Below are 26,080 nucleotides of genomic sequence, written 5' to 3'. Positions count from 1 at the left end.
CTTTTAACTTTAACGTTTATAAGTACCTTCTTTCTTTGGGAACCCTCATCGCTTCTCCGATAGCATAAAACTTTATTGAAAAATTATTTGAGAACTATAAGGTATTTATGTAACACAATTTTACTTTTAAATGAAAGGGTTTGGAACTGTAAACACTTCTAGACATATTCGATTCAGTATACTAATTCAAGTTTACTAAGTGTGTGATTGGAAGTGCATCACTATTACAGAGCCAAGACGACATAAGGAATTACACAACATACTTCGCTATAATATTTTATAATACATGATGCAGCTGGTACCTATCGTTTGGAACGCACAAAATATATCAGAGATAACAGGATCAATATCTATTGCTTGTTGGGTTATTGTCTTTGTTCCTCAACTTTATGAGAATTTTAAGAGACAATCTGCAGAAGGTTTATCACTATTATTCGTTGTTCTATGGCTGGCAGGTGATGTCTTCAATTTACTAGGTTCTTTGTTACAGCATTTATTACCAACTATGATTATCTTGGCCGCATATTATACAATAGCTGATATATTGTTATTATTACAATGTTTGTGGTATGGTACAGAGGTTGAAGAAAATTTAAATTTGATAAATTTCTCCCCTGCAAATCCAATAAGTGAAAATGTTTTACAAGACGTCTTCAACGAACAACAACCTCTACTAATATCCCATAATGATGGACATGCCACAGATGATGGTGTGGGTTTACGAAATAACCGTAACATAAACGTCTCGATGCAATACAGTTCTATAAGTGAGGTTATTGAAGACGAACAAGCATTTAAAAAAGAGAAACAAAATGTTATTAGTGACGCTCTGATTGTGACAACTGTTGTTTTTGGTGGGTTTTTGGTATGGTATATTCAATATTGTTCGAAGTATAGTGACGGCGGTAATAATGGTGGTGATATTGAAAAACCTGCGCTTGAATTAAATATGTTAGCTCAGTTTTTTGGTTATTTAAGTGCAGCTTTGTATTTAGGTTCAAGAGTTCCGCAAATATTATTAAATTATCAGAGAAAATCATGTGAAGGTGTATCATTTTTATTTTTCTTATTTGCATGTCTCGGCAATACCACATTCATTGTTTCTGTTTTATCGATTTCACTAGATTCATTTTATATCCTTGTTAATTTGTCCTGGATTTTGGGTAGTTCTGGTACTTTAATAATGGATTTTATTATATTCATTCAATTTTTCTATTATAAGAAAAATTCTACTGATTCTAAGAATACGAATGTTCATAATGAAAATGACATTCAACAGCTAGCATAACCGTTCTAATATGTATAGTTCAATTTATTTAATAATTTCACAAAACACTATATATATATATACTCATTATTTTTATATCTCAATATTAATTTTAATGCATTTTAGAAGGCAGACTTCTAGTATATAAAAACTACAGCAAGTTATACCGTTGAAACAAAGTTTCTGATTTACAATGCTTTATTTATAAATTTCTTGATTGATTTGAACGAGAAATAATAGCTTCTGAGAAGAAAAATTCCCTATCATAAAACAATTCATTGCGCCAAAACGGGTCTGTAAATTCCACCTGGAATAATTGTTGAAACATCTCTTCATCAATAAAGTTGTTAATATCCAAGTCACTAAAACCTTGTGATTCGAAAGGTAAAGAACTCAAACTATAAATCATGTTAGTAAATGATTTTGGCTCCACGGTATAAAGAGAATGGTCATTTTTAAAGAGTTCTTTTTTATCTCTAATCACAGCCCCTGGAGTAGCTGGAGAAGATTGATGGTATGGTATACTTAGTAATGGACTATCAGATTTCAAAGCTATTAGACTGCTTACCTCCAGCTCTCGGAAAAGTGTGATAGATGGTGTAACCATCTCTTCACCCAACTCATTTTCATCACTCAAAATATCTTTTGAAAAATCCTGTATATCACCATATGGTGACGAATTACTCTTCTTCATCAAATTATATAATTCATCAGCAACGTGGTTTTTCATTGCGTTTGAATTATCTAATATTTTTAGTAACATGTTTGAATATGGAGTAATATCAACATCTAAAATATTATCCATATTATCTTTAATTTCAAAGTACTTCAGTAATTGTTGCAAAATGTACGTATAAAAGAACAAACCCACATTCCACTTCATGTTATCACTGGTTAATGATTCTTGATTTTCACCTATTATATGAGCATGTGTAACTTCAAATAGGTTTATTAATTGTAATACCTTATCATTAGTTCTGTCACCGCTATGTTCTACAATGTAAAATAAAATCACATAAACACCAGTGAGGAAATAGTATGCTATTTCGTCATTAACATATGGTTGATAGTCAAATGTTTGGAATAATTCTAACATTCTAATACTGCACTGTAGGGAATCATTTCTGAATAAGTTATAAAGTGCCAGAATATCATAATTAGATTCTAGCAATAGGTCTTCGTTATTAATTAAATAAGAGGTGCCAAGTAAACCTAGCATAACTCTTAAATAATAATAATGGAAATGGCACCCTAATACACGGAAACATGCCACTTCGAAGTAAAGAGCAGGATTACCATCGAAAGTTTGAACATATAGTGCTGATAAACATTGTTTGTAACTTTTAACACTAATACAAGGGTGCAAGCCATCTTCCCAATCAATTAAAGAAGAACGTAATTTTAAAATGGTTTCTAAATTTTGTCCAAAACCTTTGTTTGCAAAACTATCAACTGAAAAACATTCTAAATATATACTGGTTTCAATTTCAGTTAACATTGTAGCATAATAAGAAATAAATAACGGAACGTATTCGGAGTATCTAATAATAAAGTTTAAAGCATCCTCCACATTATCAATGTTTGACATCTCTTCCATATCTCTTTGAGAACCTTTTCTACCAATCAATTCTTTAATAACATTAAGATAAGTAGTTTTAGGGGATATATCGAAATCAGTGGGTCTTAATAAAGGAGGCTTATTCAACATTAGGGCAAATGATTTATCCTTAGAGTAACAACGCCATAGAATACTACGTGCAGTCATAACATCTTCGATGTATATATTGTCATAGTAGGACTGTTTATTTAAACCCATCTTTATGACATATCTGATTGCAGTTTCCAAAACTGCCAACGCAACTTCAATGTTGACATTTGTCTGTAAATAACTACTCAATAATAGCAATGCTTGTAAAGTTTTAATACCTTCATTTAATATAGTGACTTTGTTGTAATAATACATTGAGTTCAATAAACAATTACTTTCAATTATTTTTAATTCAGTTTTATTTGGATTGAACTTATCCTTTCTTAAATAGTAATCACTAGTTTTCATCATTTGAGTGATTGATGCACCAGAACAAATACAAATATTTAACAAAAGTAGTTCTGAATATGATAATTTGTGTCTACCTTCTGGAGTATTATAATATTTATCAGCAATCTCTAAACATTCGTCCAAACCAATAATACTTGCGATATGCGATAATGCCGTGGCTCTAAAATTCTCCAATAATCTTTTACATTGTTCCTTTGGAGGCAAAGGACTCAAACATGACTTATTATCGACTGTGAAGGGAGAACTAAAATCCATTAATTTTTTAGATTGTAAAACGTACCATTTTAATGATATTGATAACATATCTTTTATGGGTTTTATTATTTCTTCAGCTTTTGATTCTTTAATTTTTCTTCCTCTTGAAAGAGTATATATCATCCACATTAATTTTTGAGTTGTTAATAATGAAGTACTATAAAGTTTTGAGCTATTACTTTTTAATGTATAATTTTCTTTCAAGCCATATTTACCTTCTTTTTTAAATTGTGAAAGATCATGACTTGTTTTTGCTAATACCTCTTCTTGGATTTCATTTGAACCATCTTTTCTATCATTATTTTTTGAATTTTGTTCAGATATTTTAATTAATAAATCTTCAATTCTACCAATGTGTTCCGACAATAAAGAAACTTTTTTCTCGATTCGTTCAATTTTTGATACACTTGACTTTGAAGTGGTATCTGGTGAAGAATATGATACTGGAGAAATATCTTCTACTTTTGTATTTTTTTTAATTTTATGAACTCCGTGTGGCTCTTGTTTAATAGTGGACCGTTGTATTGAGTTAGCAGCAGCAATAGCATCATTTTGTTCCCAATTTTTGAAAGTACACTCAGAGTTATATTTAATACAATTTGAACACTTATTTGTATTTGGATCCCTTTTTTCATCACATTTAATCTTTCTTTTCCTACAATGATCACAAGCTCTTGAGACTCTTTTCTTTGCAGATCTTGGGTTATCATAAGGTTTTAAATCATTTTTCTGTAATGGGATGGACTCTAAAGGAGATACACTTTTTGACGATGCTGAATCATTTCTACTTTCTACTGATATGAAAGCGTTATTGTTCGATTGCGACTGTGGTTGTGACTGTGATTGGGATTTTAACAGTAATTTTGAGTTAGCCAAATATGGAAGTTTATTTTCATTTACATAATTTGAAGTGCTTGGAGTATTTGTAAGATAATTAATCACGTTATTATTATTGTTATTATTATTATTAGTTGTATTTTGCTCAGCTTGATAGAATTGTTGTCTATAAGTTTGATTTGGTAATAGTCTCATTTGTTGCTTAATTTGTTTTGTAAATTGCGTAGAAGTGAACTGATTGAAATTTGCATTGGTATAAGTCTGCAAAACCGTAGGATTGATATTTGTTGGTTTTGAAGTTGTTGATGATGATAATATACTAGATGTAGATGGAGCTGAGGAATGAGGATCTTCAAATTTATTTGAGGCTGTTGATAAGGTGGATGATAATTGTATATTGGAGTATGCGTGTTGTTGTTGTTGTTGCTGCTGTGGAGTATAATTTGGGACTGGTTCTTCTGCGTACATATTATTCACATTGAATGGCTGAGAATAAGTTCCATTTGAATCCATTGCGATTGGTATTTGTCCATTTGCATCTACGTTATTTGGAATGTGTCCATCTTGCGGACCTCTGTAGCTTTCCATATTAACAGACACTATCTATATATATATATATGCATATATGTTTTCCTGTTGGTTAAAGCAAAATAAGCCAATAAACATATGCGTGTATATACGGTAGAGTAGTTATTAATAATGAATCATTTACAACTTTTGTTCTTTTGTCTGGACAAAAAAGCTAAAAATCAGAAGTGATCGTAAAACAACTTGCATACAAGGTACGAGAAAGAGCATTGAAAAAACGAATATTATATAAATGAATACATATAAATATTTATTATAAATTGATGTGCTAACTTTTATTTTCGATCCGGAAAAAAAAAAGAAAGAAAGTATATAAATATACTGGCTTGTAAGAATGTGCATATGACTATGTCAAGAAATTAAAAAGAGCTGAACATCAGAATAGTTTTATTCCACTAACAAAGCAACAATCACGAATTGTAAACAGGTTTGTGATTGCAACAATACCACAGAGCGTCGTAAAATGTACTATAAATATATAACGACTTCGAAAGAAGAACAGTCAAAAAAATTTTCACTGAATGGAAAATGAAAGAGAAAGCTTTTGATGAATTGAAGCGGTTACTTGAAATTTGCGCATTCTCAAGATGGGACATAATACAGTATAATGCAATAGATAATATTATATACCTGTTGTCTTCATTTGATTTAGTCTTGTCTGTCTGTCTCTCTGTTCTGTTCAATGAACAAAAACCATTAACAAACACTTTTCGTTGTAAAACTGAACCAAATTGAATTAAATTTTCTCATTTTTTATTTTTGAAGAAAAGGGACAAGCAAAGTAGGAGAACACAGTAATTTGCAGTAGTAACAGTCGTAACAGCAATAGGCTTGTGCTATAACCCACATGATAAAAAGGAGAAATGTAAGAAATTGAATTAGTAGTTCTCAATGAAACAACCACAGGACAGGAGTTATCTAGATCTATTTTGCATGTTTCTTTTGGGCACTTTTTCGGTGCCCAGGGGGACTGGTGGAGAGAGAGGGAGGTGGGTAGGGTGGGGAGAGGCCCCACTTCTCGGTTGCAGCAACCCACAATCAGATGCGGGTAATTAATGTGTTTTGCCAATTTTGGAAAGTCGAAGCCGAACCAGAGAACTGCTTGCCTTACAGGGCTTATTCAGAAACTTGTTCACATGTTAGTAGTGGTTTGGGTGAAGCTGATGTGAATAGAGAAAGACACAGATCATCACACACGCCTCCTTAAAGCATCTGCCATGCTGTATTCTTATTTCCGTTGATATCCGGAATTTCTAGCATCCGCAAATTAAAAAATCGAAAAAATGAAAATGGCAATGCTTTTTTTGCGTTCGGTTTCTCGGTTTGTACGAGCGTCTCTCTCTCTCTCGCATTATTGTCGTGGTTTTCGTTTTTTTTATTCGCAAACTTATCTGGAAAAGGGAATTACCTCCTGTTTCTTATCCTTAAAACGGCAAATTACCAATGTGCTGCATTCCTCTAATCTGCGCTTTCTCTTCACCATTATGTCTTTCCATCCAGATTAATGGGGTAGGTACAGTCTACTGTCCTTATAATACAGGCACCTGCACATGCATATATATCCGCGTCTGTTGCTCTATAGAATTCGAATATACCAAGTTTCTCTGATATCTACTCTGTATTCATTGATATGCTCATTGGTGTCACAAATAGACTATCGACAATTATACAATCTCATATCCTTCATTAATTACACACTTTTCTCTTATTTGATACTTGTAATATTTCGTTACTCAGTATTACATCTACTTGTCACTCCATTGTTCATTTCTTTCGAGACATTGTTAGTAGCAACCACCATTTATAACCCCGGCATGTTTAGTAACAAGGCAAAAGCACGCGTCTTTGCCCCTTAGCTGGTACGTTACGCTCTACTCCTCGCCCGCAGGAATATTTAACTATGTGTCCGAATCCCAAGGAGAAAACGCCAGGTTTAAAAAAAAAAAAGAAAGAAAGAGCCAGGAGGAAACGTTGAAAGGAGGAAACTCTGATGGACCTATAATAAAATACCCAACTAAGACTTCGTTTCGTAATAAAGAAAGTATAATGGTTACAATGATGTTTCATTATATATATTTATACAAGTACATATATCTGTTTCACAAACTTGGTTTGCCTTCTTTACATAAGAGAAAACAAAACCTACACATATAATATAATGTATTGATTGTTGTAATTCAAATTTTTTCGTTTGGTATGTTTAATATTCAAAAAATCATTGCACTACAGTATACTTAATGTACGTCAATATTTCCTTTTGGAATGTCTTTTTTCCCCGTTCAAAGAAAAAATGCAAGAAAGTCTGTTGTCATTCATGATTATTCTTTCTTTGAATTAGAGTCGTTATTATTAGTATGTATCATTATTAGTAGTATCATTAGTTTCCCTGGTTTCTTTATTAAGCTTTTTTTGCTTGTGGATATGGATTTTCATATGTCTACTTAGATTACTCTTGATACTGAATGCTTTCCCACAATCCTGCCATTCGCATTTAAATGGTTTATCCTTTGTATGAACTAACATATGTGCATGTAGTGAATATGATCTGGTTGTGACTCTGTTACAGATCGGACATTGATGAATCGCACGTTTCTTTTTCTTCTTTTTACCTTTCCTGTCAGTGATAGGCAATTTACTTAATGAAACATTATCCTTTGTAATTGAATTAAGCTTAGTTAAATCAACAATTGATGTATTATTATTATTTGTTACAACTCCAGGTTCTAAATCAGATGACGCTCTCTGTATTATATCTGAATTCATTGAAAGTGTATTATTTCTATCATACGCGACGGTGTTTTGTAAGATCCCAATTTCCGGTTTTGGAAGTACTATATTCTTGGAAAAGGTTTCGATCGCTTGAACTCTTTCAATATTATCTCTATTGCTATTGTCACATTGTTTGTTTATTTTATTCATATCATAGTAGTTCAATTTAGGTAAATTTTGTGGAACTATTTGTTCATGATTTGTTACACTCGCGGAAAGTTCAGGACGTCCATGATAAATTACATCATTATTACCAATACTACTTGCGGTATTTGAATTATCCATAGTAAATGCACGAGTAGGATTATTATAGTTCGCATGTGGCACGTATTGTTGTTCAGTTGCATTCTGTCGCAGATGATAACCAGTTTCTTCATATGTCAGTTTACTAGTATTAACATTAAAAACTTTATTGTTGGTCATGACGGCATGAGTTTGGATTGCATAAGCAGGATTCCCAAGCTTATTGTCTGGATAGACATTATTTAATTGATTGTATTGTCGTCCATAGTTAGGATCGTATCCAATGGCAACATTTTGGTTAGTACCCGGTAATTGCTTGATAGGCAATTGTTTATTCAAATAGTAACTATGATTAACATTATTATAAACACCATTCGGTAGGCTATGTATGATTGGAGAAATTCCAATATGTGACGCCATAGGAGGAGGAGGATCTGGCTGATCGTAAAGCCGACTCCGACTTAGTGGTGATTGATTAATTGTATCTGCTACTGCTATTGAAGGCCTATTTTCATTGGGTACAGTTGCTATGTGACTGAAATTTAAACTAGACAGAGGTGGCAGAGAAATACTTTTATTGGTGACATTATTCTGTGTATTAGTTATGCCGGTAGAACTACTGAAGTTATTTGCAGGCGATAGTTCAATTGGATTGGATTTCGGTGTCACGTTTACAGCTCTATCATCTTGTTTAATGTAACTATTAAAATTTGTATTGCCCGATGCCGTATAATTATATACACTGTCTTGTTGTTGTTGTTGTCCCTTTTCTGTTAAATTATTTTCTTTACTAGAATAATCGAAATGGATGTTATCTTTATTATTATCATTAGTACCTGACATAACTCAGAAAAAATGTAGTTGTTATAATTTTTGTTAGTATTGTTAATCTAAATACTTGAAATATTTTCTGTTATAGAAATGTTGAATAATATGCAATATAATAAAAAAGAAAAGAAGAAGTATATGGAATCTTTACTCAAAAATAAACTAGATTAAATGCTTCAGAACAAAAAAAAACACTATATTATAAAATATTAAAAAGCTCGAAATATTTTAATATAGTAAGATATGTGTTTTTCTTGCGTGTTTGATAGTTAAAATTGTAAGGTTTTCTTTGTATAGTAATTGATCAGTATGATGAAGTTTTATAATGTATTTAATGGTGAGTGACTAGAAAGTGGAAATATTAGTTCAAGAATGTTAATTAACATTTAATGCTTATTTGAGTGATATCTTATCGATTTATATGCTTTTTTCTTCCTTTTTATTATTAATTTTTTTGTAGTCAATTTTAACTATTTTTATCTCCAAGAAATATATTATTCACTATTAAAAATGTTGCATTCCTCAAGTAATATTTTTATGTGTACAATTTAGTTATACAAAAGTATAAATAAATAATTACGGCTGTTATATATCAAGAACATTTTCTTGTTGTTTTTTTTTTAAAAAAATTTTAATTCTACTTCATTATAGTATTTTCTGAGATTATTGTACTTTAAACTCACTGCAGCGAAATGCTACTATTCTATATAAAACGTTAGGGAAATTACCAACAACGATGCAATAGAAAACATAACGAACATACAGTTAAACAGAAATGACGAGAAAGACACTGTAAAAAAACATTAACTGTATTTCGTTTGTTTGTTTTTTATGTGTTTCTTTATGGATCTCTAGACGAATGGAAAGATAACTACGTTACAATAGGCAGATACAACTATAGATACAAATATAACTACATAGTGGAGCAGTGTGGGAACGCTCGAAGAGAATGCTTCCCGCCACCACAACTTGTAACCATTTTTCTTGCATTAACTGCCGGCATTATATTCCATACTTAACAGAATATCATTGCACCATGCTTTGTCAACCCCATCGAGTTATTTTATTGTTATTCAATTAATATGGAATTTGTAAGATTTAATCAGGAACTTTCCTTAAACATCACAGTATTATTTGCAGTGGTAATAAAATAATGGTGAAATCTCTTTACAACGCAAAACTCAAAACTTTATGTTTTCTTTTTTTTTTCTAATTTGGTCAACTAAAGTCACAGTAAACTTAGCTATTAATGATGGTTCGTGTTTTCTGTTTTTTCTTTTTCTTCTCTTTTCTTGCATGCTTATGTGACATTTTCTTAGTATTTCAATTTCAATGCAATTATCGATTCCCTCTCAGGCGCGATCTCTCACCGTATTATCGAAAAGGGTATTTTATGATGCATAATCTGGTTAGTTTCTTCTCACCAATTGTTGTGAGTTGAACTGCATTGGCTTGCACTTTCGAAGGGAAGAAGAAAAAGAAAAAGAAAAAACCAGCAATGCATCATAAATCTCCGTACAACTACTTTTCATTGTCATCATATGTTTCAGATTCGGCAAAAACACAACTTTTCTGCAGTCTTTTCTTCAAGAACAAACTACTAATGACAATAAAACAGAAAGAAAAACAACCAAATATCTCCGACAACCAAATATGTAACGTAAAATTAAAATTAAAAATACAAGTAACAGCATCAATAATTATCTTCAATCCAACAAAAATAGAAACCGCAAGCGTTCTGAAAACATAACAACATCATGGAGTGCTTTTTTGGAAATTTTTCCGCCCGGATTTAATTGTACTCTTCTACAGAGATATAAGAGCAAATATCAAATCTGTGTAGAAGTTAGCAATTTTTTTCTATTACGTTGATCTCAATTAAATGTCGTTGTACCTGTAAAATTGAGTGTTTTTCAGAAAGAAAAATAAAAAAATTATTCGTTTCGAAATCTAGATCTCATTCCATGTATGAAGAACTGAAAATAACGACATTACAAAAACATATAAAATTATAAAACTATAAAATAAATGAGTGAAAACGATTAACCTGACATCTAATTGTTAACCACTACATGACCATATTTGCTTGCTTACTTGTTTTGTTACATTGTTTTATTTTCCTGGATTTTGTTGAAGCAGTAAATAATTATCTTTTTCTTTCTTCATGGATTTCTAACAGTTCGGTTTGCAATAATACGGTTCTGAAATATTTAAAGAATGTCTTAGAAGGGAAAACTCCAATATTAGTACTGTTGTTATTATTATTTTTATAATTTTCGTACTGATTTCTTTTTTTCTGCAAGTTTTGTTTAGCATACATAACATATTTTTGGTACATCAAAAAAATAACAAAGTAAGGCAGAAATATATATATAGCAGTCTTCATTATTGAAATGACAAATAACAAAAATGTCAGTCTTTTCTTAGCGTAGACATGTATATGTCGTTAATGATTTTGAAGAACTGACTTCGAAAAATATCTCTGTTTAAACAAAAATTCTATACATTGTATAATTCTGAATGTTCATGCATCACACCATGGCCCTCTAAAGTTGAAATAAAGGATGCGGAAAAATAGTAAAGAATAATTTCAAAGTTACTCTTTAGTATTTTATAAGTAATTATTAACTGACAACGTCTGAGCATTTGAATATTTCATTAAAAAAAACTTGATTTGTTTCTTGTCAATGATTTATCGAGTAAATGGTTTCCCATAGTTGTATAGCAGTAAAGTAGGACATTTCTGTGCGTTTTGATTTTCCTTAATAGGTATAACTTCCCTCCAAGTGTGTTGTAATTTTTCACAGCATCCTCCTGCTAACTATGTTTTTGTTAGTATGATAATAACCTTTGTAAAATCTTCCTGATTAGTAGAAGCAATGCTATTGATTTGATGAGATATATATGAGAAGCTTTGGAATTGTGGTACAAAAAATCACGTTATTAAAAGCCACCGTATAAAATAATATTGATATTGGTAGGTGTTTTTCTATTGTCTAGAGATATTTTTCTGAAATAGACAATTTTAAATAAAAAATATTGACAAGCATAGTATGTTGAAAAAACCTCTAATAATAATACAATTAATTGATTTGACCTGAACGGATCTTTAACTTCATTCGTAATTTCTTGTTGCTTAATGTAGTGTGACCATAATGCATGAAACACCGGTTATTTACTTCTCGATGTTACTAAAAAATATACTTTGAGAAAACGCGCACCACCATTGCATTTTTCGAATTTTCTTATTTGTTCTCCGTGAAATGATTACGCTTTAAAATCTTTTTTTGAAGTTGGGTTTTGTTCGTTTCGATTACTCCCAATGCTTGGCTGTGAAATATTGAAACGAAAACTATTTTCCGTTTCATTTCAAAATAAAAATAAAAAAATAAAAAAACATCGAAACAGTTTTCAAAAATTCGGCACAGAGATCTCTCTGAGCTTCCGTTGTGCCTCATTGACGGTAAAACTGTTAAAGAGTTCTACGCGGTTTTAGAGGGATTTGAGTTGTTATGAAAATTTATAACAAATGTAATGCAGATAATAGAACTTTTAGAAAATTGAATTTGTAATGATACTACTATATTGTTCAATTTAGACAGAACAAAAATATTGACTGTTAAAATAATGTTTTGTTTATATATGAGAGGTGGAAATGATTTTTTTACATTCTCGACAAAGCAACTTTTAAATGACAAAACAATAAAAACCCAGAATTTTTTTTAGTTGTACAAATTTGGTTTTCTGCGTAGTTCTAGGGTTTCTAAATTTAAAAATAATATAATTTATTGTTTTATTCTTGATCATCTGCGGGCAAGTTAAGACTCACGTAGAATAAAACATTTAGGAATTATTTAGATACCATGTATCTCAAACCAAAAAATACGACAACTGCAGGATTTGAACCTGCGCGGGCAGAGCCCAAAAGATTTCTAATCTTTCGCCTTAACCACTCGGCCAAGTTGCCTCATAATATTTCATCTGGGAACAATTTTGCTTTATTTATTCATTAATAGAAAAACAATATTATTGTGGTGTATGCGAGAGAACTAAGTGTTTATGACACCTTGAGTTCGGAAATAACTGCTCACTTACTAATTGGATAGAAGGTTCTAGAACAATTTTCCAAAGGATAGATAAATTTTTTTTCATTGCAATACGCATGGCTACGTGATAGACACAGAGATGCGACACAGTACTAACGATCTCAGGAGAATGAATGAAGACGTACACATGTTCATTCAACTATCAGATAAACTCATATATTAAGAGGACATCTAACTCTATATAAAATTGTTTAAATATACTAATAAAAGACCAATCGATTAAATATTAAATCCTTACCTACTAATTATGAACACTAACGAACAACTTAACCACCCAGTTAACGTCAACACGATTGAACCTGTTGCTGGTTCCACGCTTGTTTCTCCACAGTAATTGTTTATCAATTAAATAGCTGAAAATGAAGTCATGGTTTATGAAAAACAATAACTAACAATGAAGATACAGTACAACTCTTTAGTAAAATCTCAAAAATCCATTGAAAAAACTTTCCGCATGAAAATAATGTGCACCCTCAAATATCCACAAATATCCTCAACAAGGTTTATTGCTTGAAACTAAAGATTATTTAAACCAAGATACTGTTACCCTGTCAGAAATTGCAATAACACTATTTTTTTCCACCAAATTTTTGAACCAATGAAAATCATTCTTTAACGCTCACTATTTTGGTTAAGTATTGGCTGGTCGTTCATCATGATAGCTTTTACCTCCAGAGTAAATATCACAAAATCTTACTTTCTCTGCACGCCCTCCTCCCCTTCTTCCCACTCCACTCCAGTGCAACTCCCTTGGCTAAACCAACTAATTACAACACCGTATTGTATTGTATGTATGTTTCCGCATCTTCTTCCTTCCTATGGTAGTGGCAATAACAGTAATAACTTATTTCTATCACTCTACAGTATAGAAGTTAGATTATATTAAGTCTCCATATGTGATTGGAATCTTCAGTCTAAGATTGCAAGGGAAGGAAGCTAAATTATTTGACAATATCAAAACTTAATACTAGGAAAGCTTTAATAGTTTATAATTTACTTTAATTAAGCCCAATTATCAACTATCTATTAATAACGAATAGATTCTTATAGTTCCAATTTAGTGGAAATATTCATTTTAGAAAAGGTATTTTACTTTATTTTCTATTAAAACTTGTATTGGTTAAAATAATTATCTTTCTGATTGCTCTTTTATTCCCTTTAGATTAACCCTATCATTTTTTTTTAAAAAAGAGCTACAATCAAATAAGACTAGATTCTCTGAATTTTTTTCTTCTTCAATTTCATTTTATATTGTAAGAACAATACTTTTTTTTGCTAAACAATAGGTCACTTCTTAAATCGATTGTTGATATTTTTTAATTTCAAATTATTATTCAAGTTAAAAAGTTCCACTGAAAAAAAAAGGAAAAATAAAAATAAAATAAACACAGAATACACATATCAATTAAAAAAATGTTTCGTTTGAGTTCAAGAACTATTTTAAATAGAGGTTTGATCAATTCTGCAGCTAAACGTTGTTATGCAGATGCTGCTACTTCTTCTGCGCTTAACACAGGATTGAAACTACAATTTGCGTTACCACATGAAATTTTGTTTAAAGATGTTACTGTCACACAGGTTAATCTACCTGTTAAATCTGGTCAAATTGGTGTTTTAGCAAACCATGTTCCAATGGCTGAACAATTAATCCCAGGTGTTGTTGAAATTTTCGAAGAAGCCACTAATTCAACTCCAAAGAAGTTCTTTGTTTCTGGTGGGTTTGCTACTGTTCAACCAAATTCAACTTTATCCATTACCTCTGTCGAAGCTTTCCCATTAGAATCTTTCTCAATTGAAAATGTTAAGAATTTACTAGTCGAGGCTAATAAGAATAAAACTTCTTCAGATGAAAAAATCGCTGCTGAAGCTGCTATTCAGGTTGACGTTTTGGAAGCCTTAGAAGCTGCATTAAAATAATTTCAGTAATAATGTGTGTTGTTTTATTACAACTTTAATTCTTTGTCTATTTCTTCTTTTAAAGTTTTCTCTTACGAAAGACAAGTGCAAAAAACACAACAACAAAGGAAATTGAGATAGTATCACTACAATTAAACATAATAAAATGATAATGATAATATAATTTAATATCGCTGATAATAAAGAGATTATTGAAACTACTGTGAATATCCAATGACATCTTCTGTCAGTTTTTATAATATTCAAGCTCTTTTTTAAAATTTATATATACAAATATATATACAAATATATATATAAATATATACATATATATATTCTTTAACAAAATAAAATATACTTCATAAAGACAGAACTGTAGAATATGCCAGCATACTAGAATCTTAATATATATGATTAATAAAGTTTAAACTATTAATTGTATGATTAAAATTAATATACATTAATAAAGCAAACTCATTATCTATAGATGGTTTCTTTTTTAAAAGCAATGTTCTTATATGCCCGATGAATAAAAGGCACAACCCGTTCAAGGTGAAACAATAAGATAGATGATTTGTTGAAATATACATAACCAGCCAGGTAGACTTAGTTAAATGCAATTCACGAAAAACATTATTGTTTCTTTACTATATAGAATAAATTGTTACTATAATAATATGGTAATGATCTTGCTGTGGTAGTGGTAAAATATCTTATTTTTTGTCTCCATTTTTTAGTTTTTTCAATACGTTCGTTACGCTGTAGTATTTATTGTCCTATTCTGGCGAAACGCAAAAATTTAAAATTCGAAATCATTACGCGTTTCAATGAAATCTCGAGATGTAAATAACAAACTTGATCTAAGCTATATATATATATACATGCCAGATGAAAATTGATAAATTGTTAGATGTATAGCCCTCTTCATATTAATTAAATTATATTATACAATTTTCATACTTGAAATAATAAGGTATACAAAATTTAAGATTTCAATTGTGCTATTTTACTAATTTATTCCTAAGTAAAAGACAACTAACAAAGAAGACAACTTAATAAACTAAAGAAACGAAAAAAGTTAGGAGAAAAAACACAGAGAAAAGTTTAATCAGCTTTCCACTTCAATAAAAAAAACTAACATAATTTGCTATCAAAAAAACAGAAGGTTACAAAACATTGCTACTTTTATATTTCTTTTTACTCAATACAATTTAATAATCCAATTGCTTGATCAACGGCTTTACAATCGCTAAAATAATGTCAACTCCATATTCCACAACTATTCAATTGTCTACCAAAAGTGGACCATTAGCACAAATCTGGTTAGCATCTAATATGTCAAATATTTCAAGAGGTTCTATTTTACAAACAAACATTACAGAGTCTGTCGGTGAAATTGCAAAAATTTCAGGCTTAAAGAACTTTAATGACAATTTAAATAATGATGAAGAATCAATTAGTAATATCACTTTAAGAACTTCTGGTGAATTATTACAAGGCATTGTCAGAGTTTATTCGAAACAAGCTACTTTCTTATTATCCGATATTAAAGATGCTTTAATCAAAATAAGTTCTCTTTTTAAATCAAACCAAAGAATCTCTATGACATTAAGTAAAGAAAATACCATTGCTAGAATAGATCAATTGTTTTTACAAGATCAAGTCACTGAAAATGACGTGTTAAGCACCCCAGGATTGGAATTTTTAAATGAAACAACCATACCAGAAGGCTTGAATACAAATGATATCAATGATAATAATTCTATGCAACGAAAAGTAACAGGTGCTGCTTTAGATAACAACTTCACAAATAATAACAGTAATATGGCATGGGATACTTCAATTGAAATTGGTAGAAGATTTAATCCTGATAATGATTTAGAAAATTACCACTCTTCTGCTTTAGATTTAGATTTTGATTTATATGAAGAAAATCATGATAATATGACGAGCGATAAAAATAATGATACTGGTTCAAAAAGTGGAAGTTGGATTGAAGGTACTGGTTCACATTTATCACAAAATAGTAGGCTAGATACTGATATTGAAAAACGTTCACATCTAATCCACGATTCTGATTTCGCATTAGATTCTGAAAACGTTGGAATTAATGATGATGTGGACTGGGATTTAGGTATAACGGAATCCAATGGCAAACCAAATGATAACAATGATAATAATCTAGACAGATCTATCGAATTAGGCAGAAGGGCAAGTATTGCAAGTCAGGTAGAACAACCAACAGATTTTGGCTTTGACTTAGACATTGGCAAAGATTTAATAGCAGAAGAGGAGCTTATGGCGGAAGAAGAAGAAGATAATTTATCAAATTCAGAGAAAAGTAGATTAAATTCAATTAAAAAGCAGAAGCCTCTTAAGCATTCCGAATTAACAAATGCGAGAAAATTAGTTGAAGATGTAGAAATAGAATTGAAAGACGAAATAGTAAGACGTGATAATAGCGACGAGGAGACTGCGATGCCAACAAATTATGATCAAAGTTCTTCAAAAGCTTACTTAGAAAGAATGACAGAAAAAAGATTAAATGATGACATTGTACAAAGTCTAAATTATATTCCATCAAGTATTGTAAAAAATTATATCCAATTTGATTCTAAAAGATTCAAATTAAATAACGAGAATGAGAATGATCTTGATATGAATTTAAGTTTTGTGGAAGATGATATGATTAGTGCATCTGTGATTGAAAATAATGACGTTGTTTCTAATGATGACAATGAAGATGAGAGTGACCATCTATTGCAACTCAATGCAGATTTATCATATCCAGAAACAGATGTATCTGCTGATAATTTAATTATAACCATGCATGATGATGCTAAGGTTAAATTAGTGTCAGGGGAAGTAGTTTCTAAAAATACAACAGAAATGGCAGAATTGTTGAGAAACCAGTTTATCGATAATGACAAATTATCATTCGGTGATCTTTTGAGATCAAATCACAATAAAAAATTCGATGATTCTAACATACCTATAAGTAAACATGAAGCCAGTAAAGACTTTTTTGAAATGTTATCATTAGCCACAGCAGGTTGTGTTGATCTTCATCAAGATGAGACGTTTGGATCAATTAATATTCAAAGCAGATCTCCTCTATACGAAAAATTTGTTGAAGCTTAAAAAAAATGCAACAAGTACGTAAAATCAAATATTATTATTTATATTCAAAATTTATAAAATGAATATATAGAGCATCTTAATTTGGGTTCATTATTAACTGTATAGTTTCAACTAGGCACTACTAAGCTTTGTTTCAGTCATCAAGGATTGAATGAATGTTAGTATTAAATATAATCAATACGGGTAATTTAAAAGGTCCTTAAAATGACCTTTAAGGATTCTTTTTATTTTTAGCGCTCGGTAACGAAGAAATAAAAGTGAAAATTTTTGCGATGAGATGCAGATGTGAAAATTATTTATCACCAGTACTGTAAGAATAGAGCCAAATGGAACACTAATGTTATCATAATAATAATATATTTTAATTGATGCATTAGAAACTTAACAACTTTCTCTAGTTTAAAAAATATATTTAAATTGCAGAATATAAATCATATACATATACATAAATATAAATATCGTCCTATTTCTCTTGGTCAATAAACCTGAATTAATATTGATAAACTAATAGAAATTATCAATACTCTGTTGTTAAAATGGCTAAACAAAAAGTTACAACCAAAACTACCAAAAGATATAGATATTCGTCTTTCAAGGCTAAGATCGATGATCTTAAAATTGAGCCAGCTAGAAATTTAACAAAAAGGGCTTACGATTATGTCGAGACATCTCACTTATTAGCCTCTTTTGATCATTGGAAAGAAATTAATTTAAGTGCTAATTTTGCTAAATTTAGCGATGAAATAGAATCAAATATTCAAACTTTGCCACAGATCTTGTTTCATCAGAAAGATATTATAAATACCCTTACAAAATATATCGATATGCATGATGACAACTCTTTACAGCCACTACTTGACATGTTGGCTCAACTTTGCCATGATTTAGGTCCTGATTTCATGCCTTATTACGGACAAACCGTCACTTCTTTGATCAACATGTTGGATGAAGCAATTAATTTTGAAAAGACTTCTGTATTTGAGTGGGGATTTAACTGTTTGGCTTACATTTTTAAATATTTATCAAAATTATTGAGTGAAGATTTAATACCAACATATACTTTATTATTTCCATTGTTGTCACATTCAAAAGAATATTTATCAAGATTCTCAGCTGAAGCTATGTCATATTTGATCAGAAAATCCAATTCAAAAAATTTAAGTAATTTTATTTCCTTTTCTCTTAATCAATTAAAAGAGTCTGAAGGTAAACAATTATATGATGGGTTAGTGACATTATATACGGAATCATTAACATCCATTCAAGAATCATTACACTCCAAGGCTAAGGTTATTTACAGCCTTTTGATAGAAAATACTCTGACTGATCCAGAAAATGAAGAAAGTACTGCTTTATTGTGTGACATATGGTTAAATATTTCAAAATTTGGCTCTTCTGAAAATTTAATTCCCTTATATAATGGGGTTACAGATATATTAGATGAAAATTTATCTGTTAAAACTTCAAATGCATCTATTAAACTGATTTGCGTCTTATCATTTTCGGAAAGTGGTAAAAAGGTTCCAAGTTGGGATGTGATTACAAAATTAGTTGGTAAAATCATTAGTTTAGGAGATGCCTCCTTTTTAGATCAAAAGGCATTATCGTTTTTATTTGCAACATTGTTCCGTAATTGTGATATTAAATCCATGACTACATTTCATAAAAAGATTTTTGACTTTTATTTGACTAACAACCATGAATATTTTATTGAATTTTTTTCATGTGCATTGGATGTCAGCAGTGAAAAAGTTATTTCTTTTAATGGCTCTAGATATTTACAAAAATATGTTAATAACAGATGGAAAGAAAATGTAACAAAGCTATCATTATTTTTATTGCAATTAGAAGGTACACCGGACATGAATAATAAGTTAAATATCAACTTGTCAGATGATTTTAGTGATTTCGCATTAAAAAATATAAATGAATTGGATGTCACTTCTGAACAAGGATTATATGACATATTTTGTAATTCTATTCTTTTGAGATATAGCAAAAAGATCGATTCAGAAATAATATTTAATAAATTGACAGAATTAGTAAATCTTAAGGTGATTAATGATTTTACGAAAGATGTATTCGGAAAGTTATTGTTTTTGACTAACACACTGAAGGAAACTCAAACTTGTGAGTTACTGACCAAAATTTTTTTGCATATCGAACATTTTAAGAACAGTGGATTTTTTATTGCCGGATTCCGTCATTTTATTGAGTCTTTAGAAACAAAAGACTCAATAAGTGCTATATTAAAAAGTTTTAATGATTCAATTTTAGCTTTAATCACAAATTTATCATTACCTGATTCCAAAATTCGTTATGAAACGATGATATTATTATCTAAACTTTTAGAACTTCAAGGATACGAAACACCAAATTTGTTGAATGAATGCAAAATAATAGAGGAAATACCTTTAACTTTACAAAATGCTCGTGATATTACGGTAAGAATTAGAAAAATGGGTGAAGTATACCAATCTGTAACTACTGATGATTTTGTTACAAAAGTCTTTTTCAACTATTTATTTGGTCTGTTAACAATACGTTTTTCCCCAGTTTGGGAAGGAGTCTTTGAAATTTTACCAAATATTTACTCAGTTAACCAAGATTTGATGTGGAATCTAATTAAACAAATTTTGATTGCTCCAGATAATGAATATCAGTTAAAATATTACGACACTGGTATGCAAGACGACTCTGATATTGATGCATGGACTGTAAGAGTTACAAGATTTAACGATTTATTGGTCAGATTGTCTAATATATGGTTAAAATTCAACTTTTCTGATGCATCCATAATTGATATTTCCAAAGAGAGAAGAGGAAATTTGATATTCCCAATACCAATCAGATCACAGGCGCTTAAAGTTATGTCCTTGATGCCATCACTAGTCGAACGTCATTCTAAGGATGTTGTACCATTTTTATTGAATGATGGTAGTTCTGTTGAGAAAATTGATGAAGATGAAGAACAGCTTACATTTATGAATGCTTCTAAATGGTCTGATATGGACAGAAATTCTCTACTAAAGGTTTTTGCAAAGTTTAAAAATCCGAAATCAATATTTAAATCAGATGAAGTTCATTCGAGATTAATGTTCCTATTGAGTAGTGGTAACAATGATGTACAGAAATTAGCATTGGATGCTGTGTTTCCATTCAAAGAACCAATTTCAGTGAAATATAGGAATTTACTTAAAAATTTATTAGATGACACTCTATTCAGAGATGAAATTTCTAAGTTTGCTGCTACAGATAATGCCAAAATGGTAGAAGATTCAGATGAAGAAACGTTAATGACGTACGTCTTGCGAATCATATTTGGTAGAGCACAAATTGCCAACGGTAGTGGTGTTAAAAAAAGTCGTAAAAATGCCGTTATTTCTATTCTACCAACTCTAAAAACCCAATATATTATTGACTTCTTCAAATTAGGTAGTAATAGATTTGATAGTGAGTATTACTTCTTAAATGGCAACAATATTATTGAGAGTGAAATGTCCATCAGCACAATGAAAAGAATGATAGGGTTTGTTAATATTGTAAAAAACTCATTTTCTGTTTTAGGTTCAAACTTTCCTTCAGTCATTGAAACTTTAATTCACCCTCTTCTTTATTCTATTGCTGCTTCTAACTATGTTATTTCAAATTCAACAGAAGAAGTATCAGAACTGAAAATTGCTACGCAATTAAGACAACAAGGTATGAAATGTTTAGATAGTGTCTTCCAATATATGGGAGAGACTCTAAACTGGGATCCATACAGAAATTCTATTTATGAAATAGTAATTAAACCACGTTTACCCAAATTTATGGATGAGAATTTACAACAAACTTCAGCCATAATGAATATAATTACGTACTGGAGTACTAAAAAGGAATTATATCCATTTTTATGTATGGATGACTTCTCAGCAACTAGGGCTCTAATGAATACATTAATGAACACCAAGGCAAAGGAATCTGTAATCATGGTCCTTCTCGAAGCATCAAATAATATTGTAGTAAACCCATCAGAGGAAAGCTCATATATTGAATTGGTTACTCTGATTGCTTCAACATGTTTAAAAGTTCTTCCTGAGTTATACAATAAATTAACAAATACTGATTCAGTGTCAGTTGCTATTGATTTACTATTGAATATAACAAAGGCCGGCTATGTACAAGATAATGAAACCCGGAAGTATTTTGTCGATTCTTTGACCAACATACTAGATTCTAATTTGAAGAGGATACGTAGTAACGACGTTCTAAAAATTTTGAAGGTTGTGGGCAATTTAATAATTGATTACGATTCTTTATGGGAGGATATAGAAAATCTCTATAAAGTAATAGCAAGTTTTTATAGAACTTTCAATGAAAGGGAACATAGGCTAGCTTTGAACAATATCATGACTAATATAGCACATAGATTCCATGATATTCAACAAACGACTGAACTATTAATTAAATTAAATTCTTATTCACAGAGGCGTATCCTTGAATATGATTTCCCAACAATACTTTCAGCATACAAACAAATTACAGATCATCGCTACAAGGATCTGACGGAAAATGAATGGTTACCTATTCTATACACCAGTTTGTATTATATAAATAACAATGAGGAATTGGCTCTAAGAGCAAATGCGACGCATTTGATTAAAAAATTTATTGACTATATTAATGAAAAATCGAATGTTGAAAATGCTGCGAAATCCGTCGCAGTTCTAAAATCTGTAATGATGGTACATATACGTTCTGGTTTGAGAAAATATGATGAAGAAATTCAGGGTGAATATATCTCAATCGTTGCTTATATTGTAACCAACTCAGTGTACTATACTGACCTGGAAGATATGAAAGTTTTATTGTATAATAATGACGAAGAAGCTAACTTTTTCAACAATATTTACAGCATTCAATTACACCGTCGTCAAAGAGCAATTAGAAGATTAAAAGAGTATGGTGATAAACTAAGTTCTGCAAGTATTTCACATTATTTGATCCCTATTATTGAACATTATGTTTTCACTAAAGAGGAAAAATATTCTTCTATTTCACAAGAATCTTTAGAAACCATCGGTGCTTTATCAAATTTTATTAATTGGAATCAATATAAAGCATTGTTAAGAAGATATATTGCAATTTTGAAACATAAACCAGATAATTTGAAAGAATCTGTATTACTTATAAATGAAGTTTCTGTATCGATAAAGAATACTCTACAGTCTTCTCGAAAGGTAACCGAATCAGTCATGGTTCTAAAAAATATACCGAACAATTTATCTGAAATAGATTCCTTCGTGTCAAATGAAATTTATCCCACTCTGTCTAAGATTTTAGGAACAAGAAATACTGAAACTATTATTGAGAGAATTCCATTATCAGAAGCTCTAGTTAATTTTGTTTTAGGATTAGAGACGGACTCCACCTCGTCTCTATTACCAGGTATATTAACAAGTATTTGTCAAATTTTGAGGAGTAAAAATGACGATTTACGTGATATTGTCAGAAAGACTCTATCAAAAATTGCTGCTATTGTAGGACCGGAATATCTAGTGTTTATCATTAAAGAATTAAATAGTGCACTACAAAGAGGTTCGCAAGTCCATGTCCTAAGTTATACTGTTAACTATATATTGAAGTCAATGGCTCAACGTTTGAAGCATTCAGATTTAGATGCTTCAGCAAGATTATTAGTAAACATTATTATGGAAGGAATTTTTGGAACAACAGGTCAAGAGAAAGATTCCGATAATTATCATACTAATGTGAAAGAAGTTAAATCGAACAAGTCCTATGATACCGGGGAAATCTTATCAGCAAATATATCATTACCTGTTTTCGGTACTCTAATTATGCCAATTCGTGCCTTGTTATTAGAACGCATAAATTTAAAGTCACAAAATAAATTAGATGAATTATTAAGAAGATATGCACTAGGTTTGAATCATAATGATGATGCTAATTCAGAAGAAGTTCTAAAATTATGTTATGAGATGTTTGAACAGTCTAATGTTTCAACTATGCGTAAGAAGGATAATAGAAGTGCAGAAGTGCAAGAGAAGGAAGATTTTTTCATGGTAAACTTAAATTCCAAAACTGAGAGGGTTGAAACTGGAAGCACATTGTATCAAGATACCATGCAAAAATTCTCTTTAGATCTTCTACGCACAGTACTTTCAAAACATACTAACTTATTAAATGCAGTATATGTGGAGGGATTCATTCCTCTATTGAAAAATACAATGGTATCAGAAGATGAAAGTGTGTTAGTTAGTTCATTCCGAGTACTGATTTTAATGGTTAAACTGGATTTATCCGAAGAATCAGAAGCCTTATTCAAGAACTATGCTCGTAAGATTTTAAATATTATTAAAGATTCTCCATCAACTTCTACTGAACTATGTCAAATGGGACTGAAATTTCTCTCATCATTTATACGTCATAAAGATATTGAGTTAAAAAATACAGCGTTGAGTTATGTCTTAAACAGAATATTGCCTGATCTAAATGAGCCAAGTAAACAAGGTCTAGCTTTTAATTTCTTGAAGGCACTAATTCACAAACATATTATATTGCCTGAAATATATGATGTTATCGAATCTGTTCGAAAAATTGTAGTGACAAATCATAACAAAGAAATCAGAGACATTTCAAGAAGTGTATTCTATCAATTTTTAATGGAATATGATCAAAGTAAGGGAAGACTAGAAAAGCAATTTAAGTTCATGGTTGATAATTTACAATATCCAACTCAAGAGGGTAGGCAATCAATAATGGAATTAATTAATTTAATTGTAATGAAGGCAAATCCAGCACTCTTGGCTAAGATATCGTCATCTTTTTTCGTTGCTTTAGCCAATGTAACCTTTAATGATGAATCACCAAAATGCCGTGAGATGGCTGCTAATTTGTTAGGCAATCTATTAATGAAACTTGATTCCGAGAGTTTGAAAACTATAGATAAATATCTGATGGCCTGGCTAAATCAGTCTCAAGATATAAATTTCTTAAACTTAGGTATGAGAATTTACAAGATTTATTTATCAAATTTGGGCTTAGGAAAGAATGAAGCTTTGGATGCTTTGGTAATTGCAAAAATTAAATCTATACTAAGCAATACTGGCGCTGGATCAGACCTTCCTTGGGATATTATTTACACGGCGATGTCTGTATACTCGATTTACATTCAAAAGACGGATGCTGTATATGAAGAAGACTTCAGCTCTACTTGGGAAAATATTATAAGTACCTTATTGTATCCACATGCGTGGGTAAGATTATCAGCTGGCCGTTTAATTCACCACTTGATAACAAATCTAGGTAAGTTTAAGAAGCAGTTTGATGATTATGAGATTCAAACCATTGCACATAGAATTTTACATCAACTGTCTGCTCCTTCTATTTCGGAGAGTTTATCTGCGACAGCAATAAAGATTTTGGTAACTATTGCAAAAAAGTGGTCAGAAAATGGAACTATGTATATCAATAAGAATGACTTAACTTCATCTGAAAGAACTACCGAATATATTGATGCTTTAGATTACTTAGTTAGTAGGGCAAGTTCAATTATAAGAAGCGAAGAAAATCACAACGAATCTTTTATGTCTAAAAAGTCATGTATTCAATTGCTGGCCATGTTATTGCAAATAGTGAATGTATCACAACTGGAAAGCCTAGCTGAAAAAATTATTTTGGCACTGTATATCAACACTGAGGGCAGTACTTATACACGCTTGAGTGAAGATCAAGAAACTTTACAAAATTTAGCTAACGAATGTATGCAAATGTTAGAATCCAAATTATCAGTATCTAGCTTCACCTCAGCTTATTCATCAGCCAAATACACTATCTCGATGAGAAGGCAAGAAAGAAGAACAAAAAGATCCATTTTAGCAGTAACTGCTCCAGATGTTGCAGCAAATAGAAAACTAAAAAGACATACTCGCTCAAGAGAGAAGAGAAAATTTGTGAAAGATGACAACGGTTATTATCAACAAAGAAATAAGCAAAGAAAAACCTAATATAGGTAACGTATTTGTTATATAATTTAAACAATTTATCATATCATATAACATTACAGATGGTATATCTTTTATGTAAGAG

General features: G+C 30.6%; 6 protein-coding genes and 1 non-coding gene across 7 annotated transcripts; 4 read left to right on the top strand and 3 right to left on the bottom strand.

Annotated features, from left to right (window-relative positions):
* Positions 1 to 286: 286 nt before the first annotated feature.
* YPQ1 (cationic amino acid transporter) lies at positions 287 to 1,288 on the top strand (the record flags this gene model as incomplete). Its single annotated transcript, XM_003683914.1, has 1 exon — positions 287 to 1,288. The coding sequence occupies one exon, from the start codon at positions 287 to 289 to the stop codon at positions 1,286 to 1,288; it is 1,002 nt and encodes a 333-aa protein (XP_003683962.1).
* Positions 1,289 to 1,469: 181 nt separating this feature from the next.
* Positions 1,470 to 5,006, bottom strand: TPHA0A04540 (uncharacterized protein; the record flags this gene model as incomplete). The annotated part of the gene is made up of 1 exon (XM_003683913.1): positions 1,470 to 5,006. One exon carries the CDS (start codon positions 5,004 to 5,006, stop codon positions 1,470 to 1,472), a length of 3,537 nt encoding a protein of 1,178 aa, XP_003683961.1.
* A 2,349-nt stretch (positions 5,007 to 7,355) lies between these two features.
* Positions 7,356 to 8,861, bottom strand: TPHA0A04530 (C2H2-type zinc finger protein; the record flags this gene model as incomplete). The annotated part of the gene is made up of 1 exon (XM_003683912.1): positions 7,356 to 8,861. One exon carries the CDS (start codon positions 8,859 to 8,861, stop codon positions 7,356 to 7,358), a length of 1,506 nt encoding a protein of 501 aa, XP_003683960.1.
* A 3,870-nt stretch (positions 8,862 to 12,731) lies between these two features.
* On the bottom strand, positions 12,732 to 12,813 carry TPHA0Atrna13S. Its single transcript has one exon. It is a non-coding gene; the product is annotated as a tRNA-Ser (tRNA).
* Positions 12,814 to 14,365: 1,552 nt separating this feature from the next.
* ATP16 (F1F0 ATP synthase subunit delta) lies at positions 14,366 to 14,869 on the top strand (the record flags this gene model as incomplete). Its single annotated transcript, XM_003683911.1, has 1 exon — positions 14,366 to 14,869. The coding sequence occupies one exon, from the start codon at positions 14,366 to 14,368 to the stop codon at positions 14,867 to 14,869; it is 504 nt and encodes a 167-aa protein (XP_003683959.1).
* Positions 14,870 to 16,105: 1,236 nt separating this feature from the next.
* Positions 16,106 to 17,989, top strand: MCD1 (kleisin alpha; the record flags this gene model as incomplete). Its single annotated transcript, XM_003683910.1, has 1 exon — positions 16,106 to 17,989. The coding sequence occupies one exon, from the start codon at positions 16,106 to 16,108 to the stop codon at positions 17,987 to 17,989; it is 1,884 nt and encodes a 627-aa protein (XP_003683958.1).
* A 536-nt stretch (positions 17,990 to 18,525) lies between these two features.
* Positions 18,526 to 25,998, top strand: UTP20 (Utp20p; the record flags this gene model as incomplete). The annotated part of the gene is made up of 1 exon (XM_003683909.1): positions 18,526 to 25,998. One exon carries the CDS (start codon positions 18,526 to 18,528, stop codon positions 25,996 to 25,998), a length of 7,473 nt encoding a protein of 2,490 aa, XP_003683957.1.
* Positions 25,999 to 26,080: the final 82 nt, after the last annotated feature.

Source organism: Tetrapisispora phaffii, chromosome 1 (assembly GCF_000236905.1).
Source record: "Tetrapisispora phaffii CBS 4417 chromosome 1, complete genome".
Lineage (NCBI taxonomy): Eukaryota > Fungi > Ascomycota > Saccharomycetes > Saccharomycetales > Saccharomycetaceae > Tetrapisispora > Tetrapisispora phaffii.
This window is presented reverse-complemented; position numbering and strand designations above follow the sequence as displayed.